Consider the following 18673-nt stretch of genomic DNA (forward strand, 5'->3'; position numbering starts at 1 on the left):
CTGTCAGTATCTGACAAACTTTTAAAAGGTCCTGATGGGGATATATTGCAACAGACCGTTACCCAATGTTCAGATGTAGTTATGTGATCAATGTACAAAACAGATTTTTTTTTAATAGAAAAACTGCTTGCTCTCTCAAACTTTGCAATGTTAATAAAAGATACTAAAAGACTTCAGCCGATTCAAGGGTTACTGCCGTTTATTTATTTACTGCGTCTGCTGTCCCTGCCACAAACTAGACCGCCGTCCAATTTAAACAGAAAATCAAACTCTGCCTGAACCTTTGAATCTTTGTAGATCAAAGTTCACCATCAACCCATATCAAAGTTTGGCAAATGTTTTCGCTGTTGTCATTTTGGCTTGTGACGGTAGAAGCAGAACAACAACATCAAAGTCTTTTACAAGTTACTAAACTGTAAGTACTATAACTAGAATTATTTTTACTGTAAAGATTAGCCACATTACCATCTAAAACATAGAGTATAGTCCTAATGTATGTAGTATTGTGTTTAATAAATGTATATGAAGATATCATTAAATAATGTAAAAGGGATGAAAAAATAACTAGCCTAGTCAACTACTGCTTTAACCGAGACTGTAATTAATGTGCATTCTCCCTGTTAAATGATCCAATAAATAAAATAACCAAACCAACATTAGATGATTAATCCAACAGCTGCTGCTACAATGCTGCTTTAAGGTTTGTTTTTTGGTCAATATCATCAACCGATAAGTTTATTATCTTTTTTTTTTTTTTTTTTTACATCTAGAGGGACTTTGTGTTTGGAGCATGCCTTGATCACTCAGTGTTCACTAATGGGTGTTTATCAGTAACCTAATTCACACTGGAGCTGCTGGCTTGTTAACTTCATTGATTGACTCTGCATTTTTACAGCAGAAGCTCATGAATATAAACTTGTGCCTGTTTATGGACCTTTGAAATCTCAAGACCTAAATTTGGTCCATATGATAATCCAATAAATTATAATTATCATTAGACAGTGACCTGTGGAATATTTGACCCAGACATTTAAGACAAGGCACACTCCTCTAGTCTAATCTTTAGTCATATAACAGTGAATCACAGAAAATATAATAATAAGTAAAATAAATGCCTTATTTAACTGACTACAAGTGTTACTTCTTTTATCGCAAAATGGATACCTGGGCCTACACATACCTGAAAACAGTAAAATCATTGTGACCACACAGGTACACTTCATCAATATTTGAATTATAAAAGAAATAGTGAAGAATCATAAAACCATCAGTGTCTGTTAAAGCTGAACTTTAGTGTGCTATAATAAATCAAAATATCTCATCAAAAGTCTTAAGTGCATTTTAATATCCATAAATTGGCCCTATATTGCAGTTAAAAGAGTGCCTTTTGAGGACTGATTAGAAACGATCAGTTTTGAAAGCTTGTGTGCTTTGAGCAATGAGTATCTTTCTAAACCTTTTGCCTTTGTCCCTCCACACTGGAGGGTGGGGTGGACTTTGAGCATTCAAACCACTGTCTGTGCCTCCCAGTCTCCCGACAGGGCCCAGCTGAGGATATAAAAGTCCCGAGCTAAAGCTGGGAAATCAGTCTCGTCTGAGTACTCGCCAATACCAAGGGAGAGAGCTTCAACGAACCCATCATGGGGGACTCAAAGCTCTGCCTTTTGCTGCTCCTCAGCACATCTGCCTTGGCTTGTAAGTACTTCTTTGAACATTTCTCTGAGCATTGCACATAGTTTAACATACTGCTTAGTTAAACACTGTAATAGTTCTTTATGTTTATGTATGTATGTTTTTTGTTTTTAAATCTTTGAAAGTATGATAAAATAGCCTTTAAAAATAACGTACAGATAAGTCATAAAAGTGAAATGCTACCCACCTATGTTTGGAGGCATGCTACAGTAATACAGGGCTGTCTCAAGGCAATTGAACTGAACGCAACTGGACTTAGTTTTGTCTTAGAAGACGTTTCACCTCTTATCCAAGAGGCTTCATCAGTTCATGCTTGTCTGACTAGGCTGGAACTAGTCTGACAAACTGGTGTGGAAACAACCCAGGTATTAAACCTCTGAGGAAGTCTTCACAAGGTTAAATACCTGGGTTGTTTCCACACCAGTTTGTCCAGTTAGGTTCGATTCAATTGCCTTGAGATAACTATGACCTGGATAAATGAGAATATCCACAGGCATAATACAGGGCTGCTACACACATTTTCTGTTTCAAAATTCCATACTTTTCCAGGGTCAAATTTCTAGACTTCTCTGCAGACTCTGAGCAAAAATATCTAGATGTTCATCATGTAAATACATTTTTAAAATACAACTGCTAACATCTGTGTTTCATTTTAACTATTTGTGCTGCGAAATAATTGCCAGAAGACTGTTGCTAGGTAATGTAGCTCATAAACATCAATTGACTGAATAAACAGTATTATATTACTTTGTGCCCCCCCCCCCCCCCCCCCTTTTCAGTCTTTTTTATAAATAAAAACTAAAACTGAGTTGAAAAAAGTTAAATGATTTCATTTTTACAGCATCTGTGCAGCTTTGTTCACTCACTGTGTCCATGGAAATGATGATGAACGTAGCCACAAAGTTACAGTTTCCTTGCATGGAAAAATAGCCAGTTTAGTTTTATAATAATAACACAACTGCATAACTCATAAATGTTCAGACAAGCTTAATAGTTGGTTATTTGTGATGATTCTTTCAAACTAATTTGGGTATGGATGTTTGGATTAGGCACAGTTATGAGCACTTGGGGCAGAGGTAGGCGTAGAAGTAGTCCTGTGTAGAAGTGTGCATTTCGTCACACGCCACACTTCTTGCTTTGCTTTCGATGACATCAAGCTCGCTCTGGTCCACACTTTTGCACACAGTGGTAAACATTTTGGCTGGGCCGGCTGCGTGCTCCAAATGCCACAAAAACCCTTTGCTTGTATACTCAGTTTACTTTTAGAAATTCTGCATTTTGTACTTTAGAAAACAGAATAGGGGCAATAGTCTGGAAACACAAAAATGTTTCGTACTCTTGTTTTTTCCATACTTATCCAGACCTGGAAATCACTAAAATCAAATTCCATACTTTTCCATGTTGCATAGCAACCCTGATCATAATTTTGACCTAGGACCTATGGATTAGTGTAGTTTAGTAGTTGTACATTACAATTACTAAAGAATATCCATCTTTTTTTTTAACAGTTGCCCAAGATGACGATCAACCATCCTGCCCACGTAAGTTACACCAGACTACTTGCTGTGATCATGTCCATGCTAATAAGTTTATTTTTTGGTACTGACATCTGCTCTCCACATTGCAATTAATGTTACGGGAATAAACAGATGGCATACAAAATCTGCTCTTAACAATGATCTTCTCTTCTAGTGGCCCAGAGGTACAAGACCCTACACAAGTATGAATATCGATATGAAGCCGAATCTCTAAATGCCATAAACGGAGCCTCGCAGCTCAAGAACGGACCCAAGGGCGCTTGCACGGTACGAGAAACATCATTCACAGTTATCTTTAATCATCTGATTTTTCTCTTTTTTAGAGAGTGAGATTAAAAAAAACCCATTTACCTTTTCTCACAGGTTGTAATTGAAGTACCTCAGACTTGTAGTTTCATCGTTCGCACCACTGGCTGTAGCCTGAGTGAGGTGGTCAACATGGATGCAGATGGCAACCCTGTGTTTGGTCCTGCACCAACCTCTGATGCCTTTGCTGCTGAAATGGAGAAGTATGTTGCTTAATGAAAATCCCTGAAGTCGTAATTATTTTTTGTGGATCTTTTACCACCAGTGAGATCTTTTCTGAGGTTTTCCAGTGGGAAGTGAATTAAAACATCGTACCTTTTATTTTAGGTATCCTCTGAAGGTTGTGGTTGAGGGTATGTACGATGTGAAGCTGTACCCCGAGGACGGTGAGACAACAACTATCCTGAACATCAAGAGGGGCATCATCTCTGCCCTCGCTGTGCCTCTGCTGGAAGAAGACAAGAACAAGCACATGGTACATTTATTAACCAAGAAAATGCTTTAAAAAATCTGCATATTTCAGTGTCATCTTCTAAATTAACCATGCCGATAATTACAGTTTCAAAAAACTGCCAGTAGCCCACTCTAAATATGTTATTTCCCTCTATCTATTTCAGCCAACCATCCATGGCAAGTGCAGGACCTATTCCACCGTTAATGCCAGAGAGGATATTGCAACTGACATCAGCCTCACAAGGGACCTGTCCAGATGCAGCAAATTTGTCCCAATCAGAGATGACACCAGCCCACTGGCACTCATTTCTGGCATGGTAAGATATCCTATTGTATGTACTGTCAACATGAATTTTTGAAAACAAAACTTGAAGACTTAAATTGAGCTGTCATAGCTTCAATGTTGACAAATCAAAAAAAAAAAAAAAAGCAAAACAGGGACTCAAACTTTATGGACTAAAAATTCAGTAAAAGGACCCTTCACCCTGCCACACATTGATCTATTTGATTGACAGGATGCATCTGGAAAGTACAGTGCAAACTATTCAACTCATTTATTTTGAAAGATTCATTGCATTAATATGATAATTTGTCTATTTTCAGCACTACCCTCTTGCCCAGCTGGTCAGGAGCTCCCAGACCTGCAACTACAAGTTTGACAATGAGAAGAAACACATGACCTCTGGGTCCTGCACTGAGAACCACATCCTCATTCCCTTCTCTCACAAGTAAGTCCAGCCTTACACTGCACTCTATACTGTGCTCCTTTATGTAAGTGTACATACTGATATGTAATGCACAGGAGACTGATTGTAAGCATTTGTTTTCTTCTCACAGGGGAAAATATGGAGTTACCAACGTTGGAAAGCAAGAACTGACTCTGGTTGAGGTCTCTCCTCACAATGAAAGAGTTTTTGACCACAGTAAGCCCTTTGTGTAATTTTCTTCTCATTTAGCGTTAATTGTTTTAAAATGGTAATGAAAGCAAACACTAAGTCATTACAATCAATGTTGCTTGTGTATTATAGGTGACACTGTCCAGGGTCTTCACATGGAAGTTGTCAAGGACAAGAGTGCTGTCCAGGACAAGGACGCAGCTCTGAACCTCCTGAGAGAACTGGCCAATCTGCCCGAGACCGAGGGTGATAGGAGGGCCCACCTCTTCCACAAGCTTGTCACTATGGTCCATGGAATGAAGACTGAGACCCTGAGTCCCGCCATTCCAGAGGCTCTTGCAGTGTCCCGAGTCCTGACTTACCAGGTTCTGGTGCAGTGTGGAACCCCTGAGTGCAGCAGTGCCATCATGCAGATCCTCAGGACTTTTGACACCTCCTCACTTGAAGTGGATGCCAGTGTTTTTGCTTTGGGACTCGTGTCCAATCCCTCTGACCTCCTGATCAATGACATGCTTGAGATGGCCAAATACAAGCCCAGCAAGCCCATCATGTATGCCCTGAGCAATGTTGTCAAGAGGTGAGTGAAGTTAACCACATTTTATTCCAGGTTTAATATCTAAATAATATTTCAGCAGACGTTTTCCACTCTGTGAAATAAGATACAAAGGCTTTAAATTCTAAATGTCTTTTTTTCTTCGACAGGTTTTACAAAGCTGAGGGAAAACTGATCCCTGAGATCTTCTCAGTTGCTGAGTTCATGGCTGCCCAGTTGGGTGACTGCTCTGGTGACAAGGAAAACACTTTCATGACATTGAGAGTGGGTAACTTTCCCTATAGATCAACATTTCAGTGACTGCTGACACCAATGTGCACAATATAAAAGTGTCATTTGATTCTAGGTTATTGGCAACATGGCTCCAGCTCTGGTATCTGCTGGTCCCGCACTCAGATCTGCTGTGATCCAGTGTGTCAACCAACCTGCTGCTTCCCCAGCTGTGCAGCAGGCTGCCATCCAAGTGTTCAGGCTGACTCCCGTCCCAGAGGAGGTGAGTCAAATTATTTCAAAGCTCTGACACATCACTGGAGTAATTACTTCTACTGGTTACTCATTTCATCCATGTTTAATGCTCACAGGGCAGAGAGGTTCTCATGCAGGTGCTTTTGGACAGCGCTAGCCCCATGCAAAAGCGTATTGCTGCATATCTGGTGCTTATGAAGGACCCCCAGCCCACTGAGCTGGCCCAGCTGGCTGATGCCTTGCCCAAGGAGCAGGACAAACAAGTCAAAAGCTTTGTGATCTCCCACATCACCAACATTTTGTCCTCAACTGAGCCAGAGACCCAAGAGTGAGTGAAAAGCAGTCACGGCTTTTTATTTATATTTTTTAATGTGTTGTTTCACTAAATGGTAAGTGGGTGTCTTTATTTAATAACCATCAGATGTTTAACAGTAACACTTTGTTCTTTCCTACAGACTGAGACAGAAGATTCTTGACGCCCTGCAGGGTAACGAGATTGGATCCACCATGGACCCCACCAAGTTCTCTCGCAACTACAAAATGGGATCTGTGGAGGGCAACATGATCTTTGAGGGTACCAGCTACCTGCCCAAGGAGCTCATGCTTGAAATGACTCTGAAGGCATTTGGCTTTGACATCGACATGATGGAGGTAAACGTTTTGAGCTGTTTAATTTAAAGTGTGCTTTGAGAAGTTTTCAGTCAGCTAAGTTGTGACACTGAAAAAATGTTGTCACCTTTACAGATTGGTATGGAAGGAAAGGGATTTGAGCCAACTGTTGAGGCCCTGTTTGGAAAGAATGGCTTCTTCCCTGACACTGCCCTGAAGACAATGTACTTTGTCTCTGACAACATGCCAGTCAGAGTCAGTGAGATCCTGCAGAACATTCTCCCTGCTCTGAAGAACAACAGGATGAAGAGACAGGTACTTAAACCAATCTGCTTTGTCCACATGATTAAAACAGCTGTAATTATGATAATCAGTTTTTTGATAAAGGAAAAATCTTGTAACAGAGCAAACACTTCTGTGTTTAGGCCTCACAAAACTTGATGAGGGAGATCGGACGCAACCTCAACAAACTGGTCAGGGACATGAAGACGGCAGAGTCTCCAGAGGCAATGGTTTACATGAAGCTTTTCGGAAATGAGCTGGGATATCTGAAGACCAACGAAATGGAGGAGATGGCATACTCTGCTGCCATGATGATTGACAGCATGTTCAAGATGTTCCCAACTGATGTTAGTTACTTTTTAAAGAGCATATTTGACTATGACAATTTGCATTGACTTAGAAAATCATGTAAATGATTTAAATGTCTGATGTGTTCTTTGTTTGCCAAAGATCATGAAGGCACTGATGACCAAGGCTGACAACACAATCTTTGCCCACTACATCTTCATGGACAATGAATTCTTCCTGCCCACTCTCACTGGTGTGCCTCTGAGGATTGAACTGTCTGGTGCTTTCACCCCTGGCATCAAGGGAGGACTTCAGATTGCTTCAGACATGGTAATTATCCAAAAATGTGTTTAAATGCCACCAATAACTTTTTTTTTTCTTTTAATAAACTGCATCAACACAACTCTTCACAATTCTCCTGTGTGTCCATGCAGAGTGAGGTGACTTTCATGCCTTCCGCTGGCATTGAGTTTGTAACTCATGTTGGCGTCCACATCCCTGAATACGTCAACTCTGGATTAGAGATGCACACCAACTTCTTCCATGAAAGTGGGCTCAGTGCCAAGATCTCCATGGAACCTGGCAATATCAAGCTGACCATCCCTGCTCCAGTGAATCCTATGAAAGTCGTCGAAATGACGTAAGCCTAAGAGAAACTTTCGAAAACACAATGGTCAGAAAGTGCTTTGCAACTGTGGTTGTATTCCAGCTGTTAATTAGCTAATCTGATGTATAAAGGGGAAAGCCAATGAGCTACCTTTTTTTTCTTTGTATAATCCTGGCCTCACACAATTTAGGAGACCTTATGTCTTGATTGAAACAATTTCAACGTTTCTACAGTTAGATTAAAAGAGCCAGAGTTGCATTTTAACTTTTCTGTATTTAAAATTTAGAAACACCCTGTGGGCAGTGACTGGATCAGAGATGAAGACCATCCCCTCTATGCTGATGGACAAGGTTGATGTCAGCGAGTGCACTCCCTTCTTTGCTGGAATGAAATACTGCACTGCTCTGCAGTACACTGATGCTTTCTCTCAGGAGACAGCCCCCTACTTCCCCTTCACCGGAGACAGCAAGTGAGCAAGACATTTTAAACCACAAGCACATAATTGTCTTTTAACAAAAAAATGAATTCTGGTTAATTAATTGCATTATCTACACAGATTCGCTGTGGAGCTCCACCCCACTGGTGAAGTCACTGAGTACACAGCCACTGTTGCCTACGAGCTCCTCAAGGAAGGAGAAGAGGGCCGGCAGAAGGTTGACTCTGTGAAGTTTGTTCTGAGGGCTGAAGGTAATGAACAATATTTAAAAATCTTTCTGAGTTATCACTAGCTCAATTTTGAAGGTCTCTGACATTTAGTGGAGTAACGTGATATTAACATATTGGTTGGTCAACAACAGGCGCAGCACCCACTGAAGCCAGAGCAATCATGAAATATAACAGAAGGAAGAGCATCATCACAGCTGACATCCAGATCCCTGACTATGATGTGGAGGCTGGACTCAGGCTGGGTGTTGTTGATGGAAACACCAAGGGAAAAGGAACTCACTCCATTTCTCTTGACTTGATAAACAAGAACATCCCTCAGCTCTCCCTGGTTGGCCGTGCCAAGTAAGAAATCAACCATAAATCCTCATGATAGAACATTAATGTCACCCTCATCACTGAACGCACGCTTAGTTGTTGGTACATTTTTCAGTCTGAAGGAAATGAAGGAAGGTATGCTGCAAGTCCAACTTCTTGTCCCCTCAATCAATGCTGATGCCACCGTCACTGCTAACATGAAGCGCGATGAAGAATTGGAGTTGGAGCTCAAGAATGAAATCAAAGTCATGGCTGCCAGCTCTGAGCAGACAATCAAAATGAAATATGGTAATGTAATTTTCTAGTTACTTTTTTTTCAGAATATTACATAACATTTCATTTAACAGTTGCTGATTTATTAGACAGATGTATATAAATCTTGATCACATCCTACATCTAACTACATATGGCATTGTCAGAATTGTGGTTAAAATCTGGGGCCCAAAATAGGGGGACATTTTGCGTGAGAGAAATTCCCATATTTGACTTTGTTTAGAGTAACTGCACTCTTGGATTTACTTTTACAGAAATACTTCCTTGTATGGCAGGATTAAATTTATTGTTCTCTATTGTTGCAGATGCCAGCAAGTTTGAGGTTGAGTTCAAGTCTGATGTACACGCTGAGCCACACAGTACGCCATATGCTGATATGATTTATAATTATGGCAACAAACTTATTGACATGCAGGTGGGACAGACTGACATGAAAGTCCGTCACATCTTTAAGAAGTTTGGAGAGGTATGAATCTTGGATTTAGCAATTAACATTTTCTTTGATAAAAATTTGGAGAATAACTATAACACTGCTTGGTGTCTTCTTAGGCAGCAAACAACTACATGGAAAAGTATGGCGCAGACATGCCTTACATTCGGGACTTCAGAGTGCCAGATATGCCTGAGATTTCCCTGCCAGAGACACTGTTCCTGAATAAGTAAGTTTAAATACCTTTTGAGGTAAATGTTTAAATTATTCTTTTCTTTCCAAAACATTTATGCATTTTGCTTTTTTCTTTATAACAGTGAGGCAAAGGCTGTCTACTACTTCAACAATGAGCGCTTCACCATTACTATCCCTCTCCTTCTTGGAGGAAAGTCAACAGAGGATCTTAACTTCCCACCAGTTTTGACCACACCTAGCCTGTCTCTACCCCAGTTTGGACTGGAGATCACCTCCATGGAAATTCCAATCCCAGAGCTTGTTGTTCCTGAGGACATTACACTGTCCATTCCTCTTTTTGGCAAAGCTGAGGTTTCAACTCTGATGAAGAGCAACCTATATGACATGGAGGCCTCAATGGCTGCAGGCAAAGATGTTGTGGAGACTCCAAGCTACTCAGCTAAGTTTGATGTGAAAGGAACCTCTCCAGTTGACATCCTCTCAATAAAGATTGCAGGTATTTTATAGTGAATATCATCCATGAATTTAGAATTTACATTTACATTTTGATCCTTCACTCTTTTAAGTTACCAGCTTCCACTGATGTGAAACAATGTGACTTAATTTGAGTTACAAGATTACAGTGTTCCATGACAGCACTATGCTAAACGAATAATTTAGATATATTTTTGTATACAAACACATGAATGAATCTCAAAGTTTTATTATCAGTTGTCATTCATCTTCTCTTCTTTTGTGTTTTATTTAGGCTCTGGAATGTTGGCCACCACTGATTCCATCAAGGTCGAGTTGAAAAGCTCTTTGACTCATAAATTCCTTGCAGCCAGTATTAGTATTGTTGAGGATGCAACCATCACAGACAAAATCAATTTGAAATCAAGCAGCAAGATTGAAGCCAATAGCCCACTGGGTCTCAGTATGGCACTTGAGCACACTGGCATGACTGGATTCAACACTGAAGAAATCTCTGCTGAGAACAGCTTTGACGGAATGTTCAAGGCTGGACCCATATATGGCAAGACCACTTCAACTCAGGTGTTTGCCGTCTACCCATTCAGGCCAGAGGCAAAGATTGACTCCACTGTCAAGGTTGACTCCACCATTGTTAATGCCCAGAACACAATTGCAGCAAACCTGGCCAATGGTGAATTCTCAGTTGTGTCTAACACCAATGCCTTTGAAGACACCTTGACCCATGTTGCCGAGCTTTCCTTCAAAGACAGCAAGCTATCAATGAAATGTGACGCTAATGCTCTTGCTCTTGGCCTGAAGATCCGCAACCAGGCTGAAGCCTCTGCTGGTGCTGGTGAAGTTGTCATGAGAATGGAGACGAACGCAGACCACTCTGAAAACCGTGTTTACTCTCTGCTGACTGCCTCTCTTGATGTCAATGGTCTGGCTGTAAACAGTGATGCCACAATGAAGCTCCTTGAGAATGATGCTACTCACAAGGCTACTCTGAAAATGAATAAGGATGGTTTGACCACAAGTGGAACAACCACCCTCCAGAGCCCCCTGTTCCTGGAAAACACCTTCAATGGTGGGCTTGATGCTTCAAAGGCTACTCTATCCATTACCAACAAGGCTGCAATGCGCGACACAAAGGTCGATAATGCCAACACTCTGACCATCACTCTCTCTAGTCTTGACTTCAACTCAAAGGCTGAAGCCACTGTCAGTGAGTATTCCTCCTACACTCATGATATCACCATTGACCTGAAACCCTACACTGCCTCTGTTAATGTTCAAAACAACCTGAAACTTCTGGAGGCCAACTTCAATAATGAGGCTCAGCTGCAGGCAGAGCTTTACAAAATGGAACTGACTGGAAGCATGAAAGCAACCTATGGTGAGGAAGAGTTCAAGCACACCTATCAGGTAAATTATGTGGACATGACTGGTAACGCAAAGTGCAGCACCACTGGAAAACTCTTTGGAACCCACATGAGCCAAAATACTGAGCTTGAAGTTATTGGTCTTGCTGCCATGATCACCAATGATGCCCGCTTCAACTCCCAGCCAATGCGCTTTGACCACACCATCCGTTGCAGCATTGTTCCTTTTGACGTCAACCTTGATGCCATTTTCAATGCTGATGGAGACATGACCATGTATGGAAAGCACAGTGCACAGCTCTATGGCAAGTTCCTCCTTAAAGCACAACCCCTGGCTTTTACTAGCTCACATGAATGCAGAGTGTCTGTAAACCAGCAGCTAGATGCCGGTTTTGCCCTTGAGACCACATTTGATAACAAGATGGACACTGTTCTGTCACTCCAGGAGCAGAAGGCCAGTTTAAGAATGAAGTCTAAAATGAATGAGCATGCCGTTAATCAGGACATGAGTGTTTACAACACTGCTGAGAGAGCTGGAATTGAGGTTTCTGGCACCTTCCTCACAAACATGCTTAATGCAGACTCCACGGAGACCCAAGAGTTCACCATGTCTTCCTTCCTCAAGTATGATAAGAACACATGTAGTCAAATAATTCAGCTCCCTCTACTTGAAAATCTGCCTGCTTTCTTGGAAAGCATCAAGGGCATTGTTGTGCGTGTTGCAGAGGCACTGCAAGACTACATCAACAATGACGTGATAAGGGCTAAACTTGAGGCTCTTCCTGAGCTTGTAAGTGACTTTATTTCTCAACTGCATATAGAAGACAAGGCTGTTCAGCTGAAGCAGTATTTCACTGATTTTACCCAAGAATATGTCATCTCCATGGAGGATGTGGAAGCCTCTTTGACTAATCTGAAGGTTTCTGTTACGAAACTGTTGGCTGATCTCACGTTTTATATCGAAAACTTTGCTGTAATGATGAAGGAGATTATTTTAAGTGGCACAATCCCTGAAACCCTCATGCAGAACATCCAGGAACAGATGAATGCAATTAATGAGGAGTATGACATCAAGGGTACTGTTGTGTATGTGATTGATACCATGAGGGAGATGATCCAGCAGTTCGACCTGGAAAAACTGAAGGGCAGCAGCATCGCATTCCTGTGTGATATTGATTCCAAGTTTGAAGTCAAGGCTAAACTCCAAGAGATCCTAATTAATATGAAAGAAGTAATTGAAAAATTTGACATGCAGAAATTTGTAACTGACCTAAAGGAGTGCATTTCATCCCTCCAAGATTTCATCATGTACCAAGTGAAAGGGATTCCCGCAGAGATTCTTCGCGATTTAACAGATACCATTAGAGATATGATTCAGGACCTCGACATTGTAAGTAAGATCAACACATTCTATGCCAAACTGAGAGAGTTGATTGTAAAGTTTGAGGCTGACAAAATGGTTCAGGCTGTCTTGGAAAAGGCTGTTGATCTCATCAAGCAGTTTAGAATTGAGGAAACTATTAGGGATGTGGCCAAAATGGTGAAGGATGCGGACATTCTTACCAAATTCATGCAAGTCTTCCAGAATGCTATTGACTATTTGAAAACAACTGAGGTGAAGGACATAATTAAAGAGCTGAATATGTACATTGAAACAATTGTGCAGAAGCTTAAGTCTTTGGATTATAATGACTTTGTGGAAACTGCCAATCAAGTTATTGCAGAGTACACAGTTAAGGCGAATGAGCTGATCAGGACTCTTGAAATCCCCCAGAAACTTGAGGCAACAAGAGATTTTGTCAACCTTGTCTTCGCCTCTTTTAGAGGTTTTATGGAAAGTCTGAAAGACATCAAAGTGGCAGAAATGATTAAATCTGTAAAGGATTTCATTGATCATGGTGTGCTTGACAACCTTAAGGGATTTGCAGAATATATAAAAGATAAAATTACAAATCTGGATATCACAGCTGAGATTACCTCTTATCTGGACTTTGTGAGCAAATTTTACAAACAGATTATTACCTCTGTCAAAAAGATGTTCACCAGGATGGTTAAGACGATTAAGGAAGTGGCACCTGAGCAAAAGATCATCAGCGAGATTCAGCAGATCATTGAAGGGCTCCTTACTGAACTTAAAAAGGCTGAGTTGAACACACCATCCTTCTTCATTCCTTTCACTGATCTTGCTGTACCTTCAGTGAAATTCAGCATGGACAAGCTTGACCAGTTTGAAATCCCAACACAGCTTGACATCCCTGACTTCACCATCATGGGCTCCTACACTGTGCAGGCCACATCAATTTCACTTGATGACATCAAGCAGAGAATCATTGCACTTATTGATTTCATTGCACACTTTGAGATAAATTTGCCTGATATGGATGCTTTCTTTGGAGAACTGACCATGAACTACCTTCCTTCCATGCCTGAGATAACCCTTCCAGAAATCTCTCTTCCTGAGATCTCATTCCCTACCATCCCACAAGTTCCTGTAGAAAAGCTTGTCAAGTCTCTTCAGCTTCCTGAGATCACACTGCCTACTATTCCAGATCAGTTTATGGTCCCATGCTTTGGTAAACTCTATGCCGAGATCAAATTCCAATCTCCCATCTACACCATCAAGACTTCTGCTGAGTTCCAGAACTCCACTGAGAGTGAAATGACACCTCAATTCACTGGATTCCTCACTTCCCAGGCCACATCTCCAAGTGCTGATGTTCTTAATTACAAACTTGATGCCACAGCTCGCATTGCAATCCCAAAAATGAGTCGCATTGTCCTTGCAGAGACTGTTAAATTCAGCAATCTTGCTCTTGGAGTTGAACATCAGGCATCTGTAACTCTCTATGGTCTATCAGCACAGGCCCAAGCGAAATCTACAATTAAGGTTACCACTACACCTTACACTGCTGATTTTATGAACACAGCCTTTATTGCAATCGAGGAAGGAATGACTGGCTCTCTTGAAACAACTTACCAACATGACGTAGACCTCCCATTTTTCAGTGTCAAGAGTGTGGCCACTGCAACCCAGAAAGCAATTGCTCGCCAAGATGGCTACACCTTCACTCTATCAGTTGACAATACAGGCACTGGCAAGTTTAATGTTGACGATGGCACCCACAAGAGCAACTTGCAACTGACACTCACTCCCAGCACTGGTAAACTAACTTTCTCTGGTGACACAGACTCTAGCCTCTTCAAGATGAAACAGCAAATTACTGCTGAATCTGCCACATTTTCGTACTTCAAGTTTAATATCCGCAATGAGGCAGAGGCGCCAGTCATTAAGAACAGTCTTTGGGTGGCATCTGGAAATGCCAACCTTTATGATATGAAAGCTGAGCTGAGGGCAAACCATGACACAGAGCTTTATGGTGCAGTCAGTGGAGTCCTGTCCAATGGAATCCACGTTGTTGTCCGTCCTGTTGAGTTTGTCTTTGAATTCCAAAACAAAGGAAATGCTAAGGTCAACATTTTTGAAAGTCTGACTGCTAAGATAGATCTGCAGAATGACTACTCAGCCATCTTCAACCCCAACAGCCAACAGATGAACACAGTAACTTTGGCTCGTCTTAATCAGTACAAAATGTTCTACAACTTCACTGTTAACAATAATGAAAATCAGGCTGGCATCTTTGTTGACATGGACGGTGAGGCCAATCTTGACTTCCTGACATCCCCCATCAGCATTCCTGAGATTGATCTGCCTTTTATCAATTACAATACTCCAGCTATCAGCGATCTGAACCTGTATGAGCAGATTGGATTAAAGGACATTCTGACCACCACTGAGCAGTCTGTGGATGTGCACGGCAAGTTTGTTTACCAGAAAAGCCAGGCTGCCCCACTTGTTGATATGATGGGTCTGATCCAGATTCCCTCTATGGGCAACCTAATTACAGAGCTGTCCGTCAAGTCTGCCATCATTAATCTGAATGTCAATGCTGGTTTCTATGCTGAGGATGATCTTGTGTTCCGTCTGGGAGCTACCACAGCCTCTGTGTTTGAGGGTCTACAAGCTAAACTTGATGGCACCACCAGTCTCACCACCAAGAGGGGAATCAAGTTGGCCAATTCCCTGTCCCTTGAAAATCGTCACATCGAAGGCACTCATGACAGCACCATCAGCATGAGTACTGAGACATTTGAAACTGCAGCCACTGTGGCCACTGTTGCAAAGATTAACCTTCCAATACTCAACCTGGAGGCAAACCAAAATTTGGTTGTAGACACCAAAACCAAAGCAAATGCTGTCTCAACTTTGAAGATGAAGGGTGATTTCAACATCCCTTTGATCAGGGCTATTGGAAAGGCCGAAGCAGACCACAGTCTGAAGCTGGAGGGAACCTTTGAGTATGTGTCTATGGAGTCAGTAACTAAGGCTAACATGGATGGCACAGTGCTTGAAGACTACCTCCTTTCGGGAGTCCTGGATAATGATGTTAATCTGTACCTGAATAATGATGGCCTTCGCTCCACCTCAAAGGTTATTGCTGATGCCAAGCTTAATCTAGGCCCCACCAAAGTCATTGGTATGGATGTAAATGAGAATCTTGCTGTTGAAGCCTCCCCGAGCCGTGTGTATGCAGTGCTGAAGTATACTGGCAACAATGAAGCAAACTTGTTTGAGTTTAACACCAAGGGGAAGCATGTTGCCCAGGCTACCATTGATCTTGCACCAATCTCTTCCTTGGTTGCTGATATCGAGATCGATGTGTCTCAGCCAAGCAGCCTGGGTGACCTCACCATCTTTGAGAAAATTGCAGCTGAGGTTACAGCCACCAAGCAGAAGATCTCTAGCAACAGCAAGTTTGTCAGCCCACTGTACACCACAAACATTGTAGCTGAAGTAGAGGGCGATGCTCCAGTCTTCAAAGTCACCTTCAAGTCCTCTGCCACCTCTGTCATTGTCTTCTTGGAATATGACATGGACGGTGAGTTGACGAAAAGCCCAAAGCATATTTATCTGTTTTATATTGCAAGCAATGTTTAGTACTATATCTTACAAAAATATATTTGTTTCAATAGCTTCTACTACTGTGAACTTTGAGAATGAGGCTCTCAACATGGTCGGCAAAGTTGGCCTGACACACGCTGACTTGACCATGGACGTCAATCATATCATCACCCTACCCTTGAGGTAAAATTCTTCATTCAATAATCTACGTTAAATAATTTTTCCGATATTCAAAGTTTAAATTAACTCCTTTTCTTCACATTTTAGGATAGAGCCCCAGACTGATGACAGGTAAATACTTAATCGACTGTTTTTTCTACACTTTGGCTACATTTTTAACCATTTATATAAATGCGTATAAATCAGTTTCCTTTTCTATTAAATATCAGGTCATGAATTGTGATTTTTATTTGAAATGAATTCTTTCTCTTTCAGTTACTCTCGCCACACCCTGAATGTGGACATCACCAGTCCTACTTTCACCAATGCGAACCTTCGTTATACTGCTCGCACAGATGGTGTCAGTGCCTCAGTATCTACCCCATCCACTGGCTTCCTGGGCCTTCAGTTCAGTGGCAAAGTCCCATCTCTGACTGCAAGAGTCTATGGTCGTTATCCTGTGAGTATTACTAACATTACCTTTTTGAGACAGTGTAAAACTAAACACCAAAATAAAAAAACTAAAATAGTATTCTATTTTTCTCTCCTCAACAGTCTGCCCCAGAGGTTGATGTTGAATTCTTGGTCATCAGATCATCTTCTAAGGATGCTGATAAGATGAACCTGCAGATTGCCTACAACATGGAGGCACCCAAAGTAATGCTCACTGAACTCAAGACGAGACTCCCTTCCATCATCTCAACTTTCACAATGTTTGCTGACAAGTACGAGATCACAGGGAAAATGGTGGAGTTGAAGAACTCTGTTGTTGACCGCATCAGCGAGGCCTACAATGCTGCAATCAACTATGACACTCAAATGAGCCAACTGTCAATCTTCTTCAGGAACATCATTGTCCAGTACCAGAAGACTGTCCAGGTACTTCTGGATGCTGTTGTGAAGGTCTTAAGGGAAACCCAGTTCAAACTGCCTGGGTCTGATGAGATGACCACTCTCCCCGAGGTCCTGAAAAAGCTGACCACCAGCATTGCTGCTATGCTAGATACGACCCTCCAGGCTATCTATGACAACATGGAGGTTTCCTATAACTCCTTTGTTGAAATGATCAGCAGTGTAAAATTGCGCATGCCGGTAGGTGATGCAATCACTGGAGGCCAGATCTGGGATCAGGTCAGAACAACTTTCAAGAGCATCTTTGATGAACTGGTGGACTTTGTGAGAAATATGGAGAGTCTTGACACAATGCTAGTGAAGATGGGTGAGACCCTGAAGGCTATTGTTGAGAAATCTCAGGAGTTTGTTGACTCTATCAAGTCTGACTATTTAGATGCAGTGTTTGTCAACATCAATAACCTGTATCTTAGCTTTGTCACAGTCTTAAAGAATGGTGTTGACCAGATCTCTGCCCTAAATATGGAGCAGTTCAACAGTTCATTTGAGTACATTATGGACATGCTCATTTATGTAGTGGAGCAGATGAATAACACTGTGTATGGTTTCCTGCAGCAAGCTTCAGATGAGGTCCATATGAAAGTTAGTGATGGAAGGCTTGAGATTGACCTTCCATTTCCCTTCCAGCAGTGAGGAATCCTCACAGACTGAGGCCTAAGTCCATATGAAACACTACCATCTGTTTAATACATATGCTTGGAAGGAGTATGGACAATATCCTCGTTAACCATATTTATAACAATAAATTCAACAGAAACACCTGTTGTATCATTTCCATTTAGATGGTCTATTGTGTACAAACACTGAAAATGTAACATTTTACTGAAACTCACCTTCCTGCGAAGAGTGAAAAACATCAATAAAATACATTAATACAATCTGTCAATGTCTGATTTCCTGCTTTTAGATGTTTTCTGGAATTCACATCAAAACTTTAAATAAATGAGAGCAACTGTTTAATCAAACTACACAGAAAAGGGTATTGCTTAGTGTTGCAATAGTTTGCATTAATTGCAATTTATTTAGAGTCAAGATTCAAGCATTGATTGGTGTTTTTAAGATAAACTGCAGATGTGTAAAACTGACCAGTTAGCTGACCAAATGTGTATCATTCTCACCTAACTATGTAGTAGGTCAACTTAAGTTTTCTAAATCAGTAAGACTTATTCACACAAATACACTGTAAAGGTTTAAATAATTCCAACACTAACAAAAATAATTCAACACAATAAAGGAATG

The 18673-nt window shown here is 41.2% G+C and overlaps 1 protein-coding gene across 1 annotated transcript; it reads left to right on the plus strand.

Moving 5' to 3' along the window:
* The first annotated feature begins 271 nt into the window (after positions 1-271).
* apobb.1 (apolipoprotein Bb, tandem duplicate 1) lies at positions 272-18312 on the plus strand. Its single transcript, XM_033648373.2, has 30 exons — positions 272-415; positions 1531-1695; positions 3201-3233; positions 3385-3497; positions 3594-3739; positions 3864-4011; positions 4154-4306; positions 4593-4717; positions 4827-4912; positions 5018-5462; positions 5588-5702; positions 5785-5931; positions 6020-6231; positions 6359-6554; positions 6648-6827; positions 6938-7141; positions 7245-7412; positions 7517-7722; positions 7976-8158; positions 8246-8376; positions 8487-8697; positions 8786-8958; positions 9249-9409; positions 9493-9602; positions 9691-10064; positions 10317-16340; positions 16435-16546; positions 16631-16654; positions 16799-16982; positions 17078-18312. The coding sequence occupies exons 2-30, from the start codon at positions 1641-1643 to the stop codon at positions 18065-18067; spliced, it is 11409 nt and encodes a 3802-aa protein (XP_033504264.2). The 5' UTR covers positions 272-415; positions 1531-1640; the 3' UTR covers positions 18068-18312.
* Positions 18313-18673: the final 361 nt, after the last annotated feature.

Source organism: Epinephelus lanceolatus, chromosome 13 (genome assembly GCF_041903045.1).
Source record: "Epinephelus lanceolatus isolate andai-2023 chromosome 13, ASM4190304v1, whole genome shotgun sequence".
Lineage (NCBI taxonomy): Eukaryota > Metazoa > Chordata > Actinopteri > Perciformes > Serranidae > Epinephelus > Epinephelus lanceolatus.

Bases quoted from the DNA above. Each gene is read 5' to 3' on its own strand.
- apobb.1 (XM_033648373.2), top strand. From the start codon at position 1,641: ATGGGGGACTCAAAGCTCTGCCTTTTGCTGCTCCTCAGCACATCTGCC. The intron at 5,703-5,784 runs GTGGGTAACTTT...ATTTGATTCTAG, and splicing joins ACACTTTCATGACATTGAGA to GTTATTGGCAACATGGCTCC. The intron at 16,655-16,798 runs GTAAATACTTAA...TTTCTCTTTCAG, and splicing joins GAGCCCCAGACTGATGACAG to TTACTCTCGCCACACCCTGA.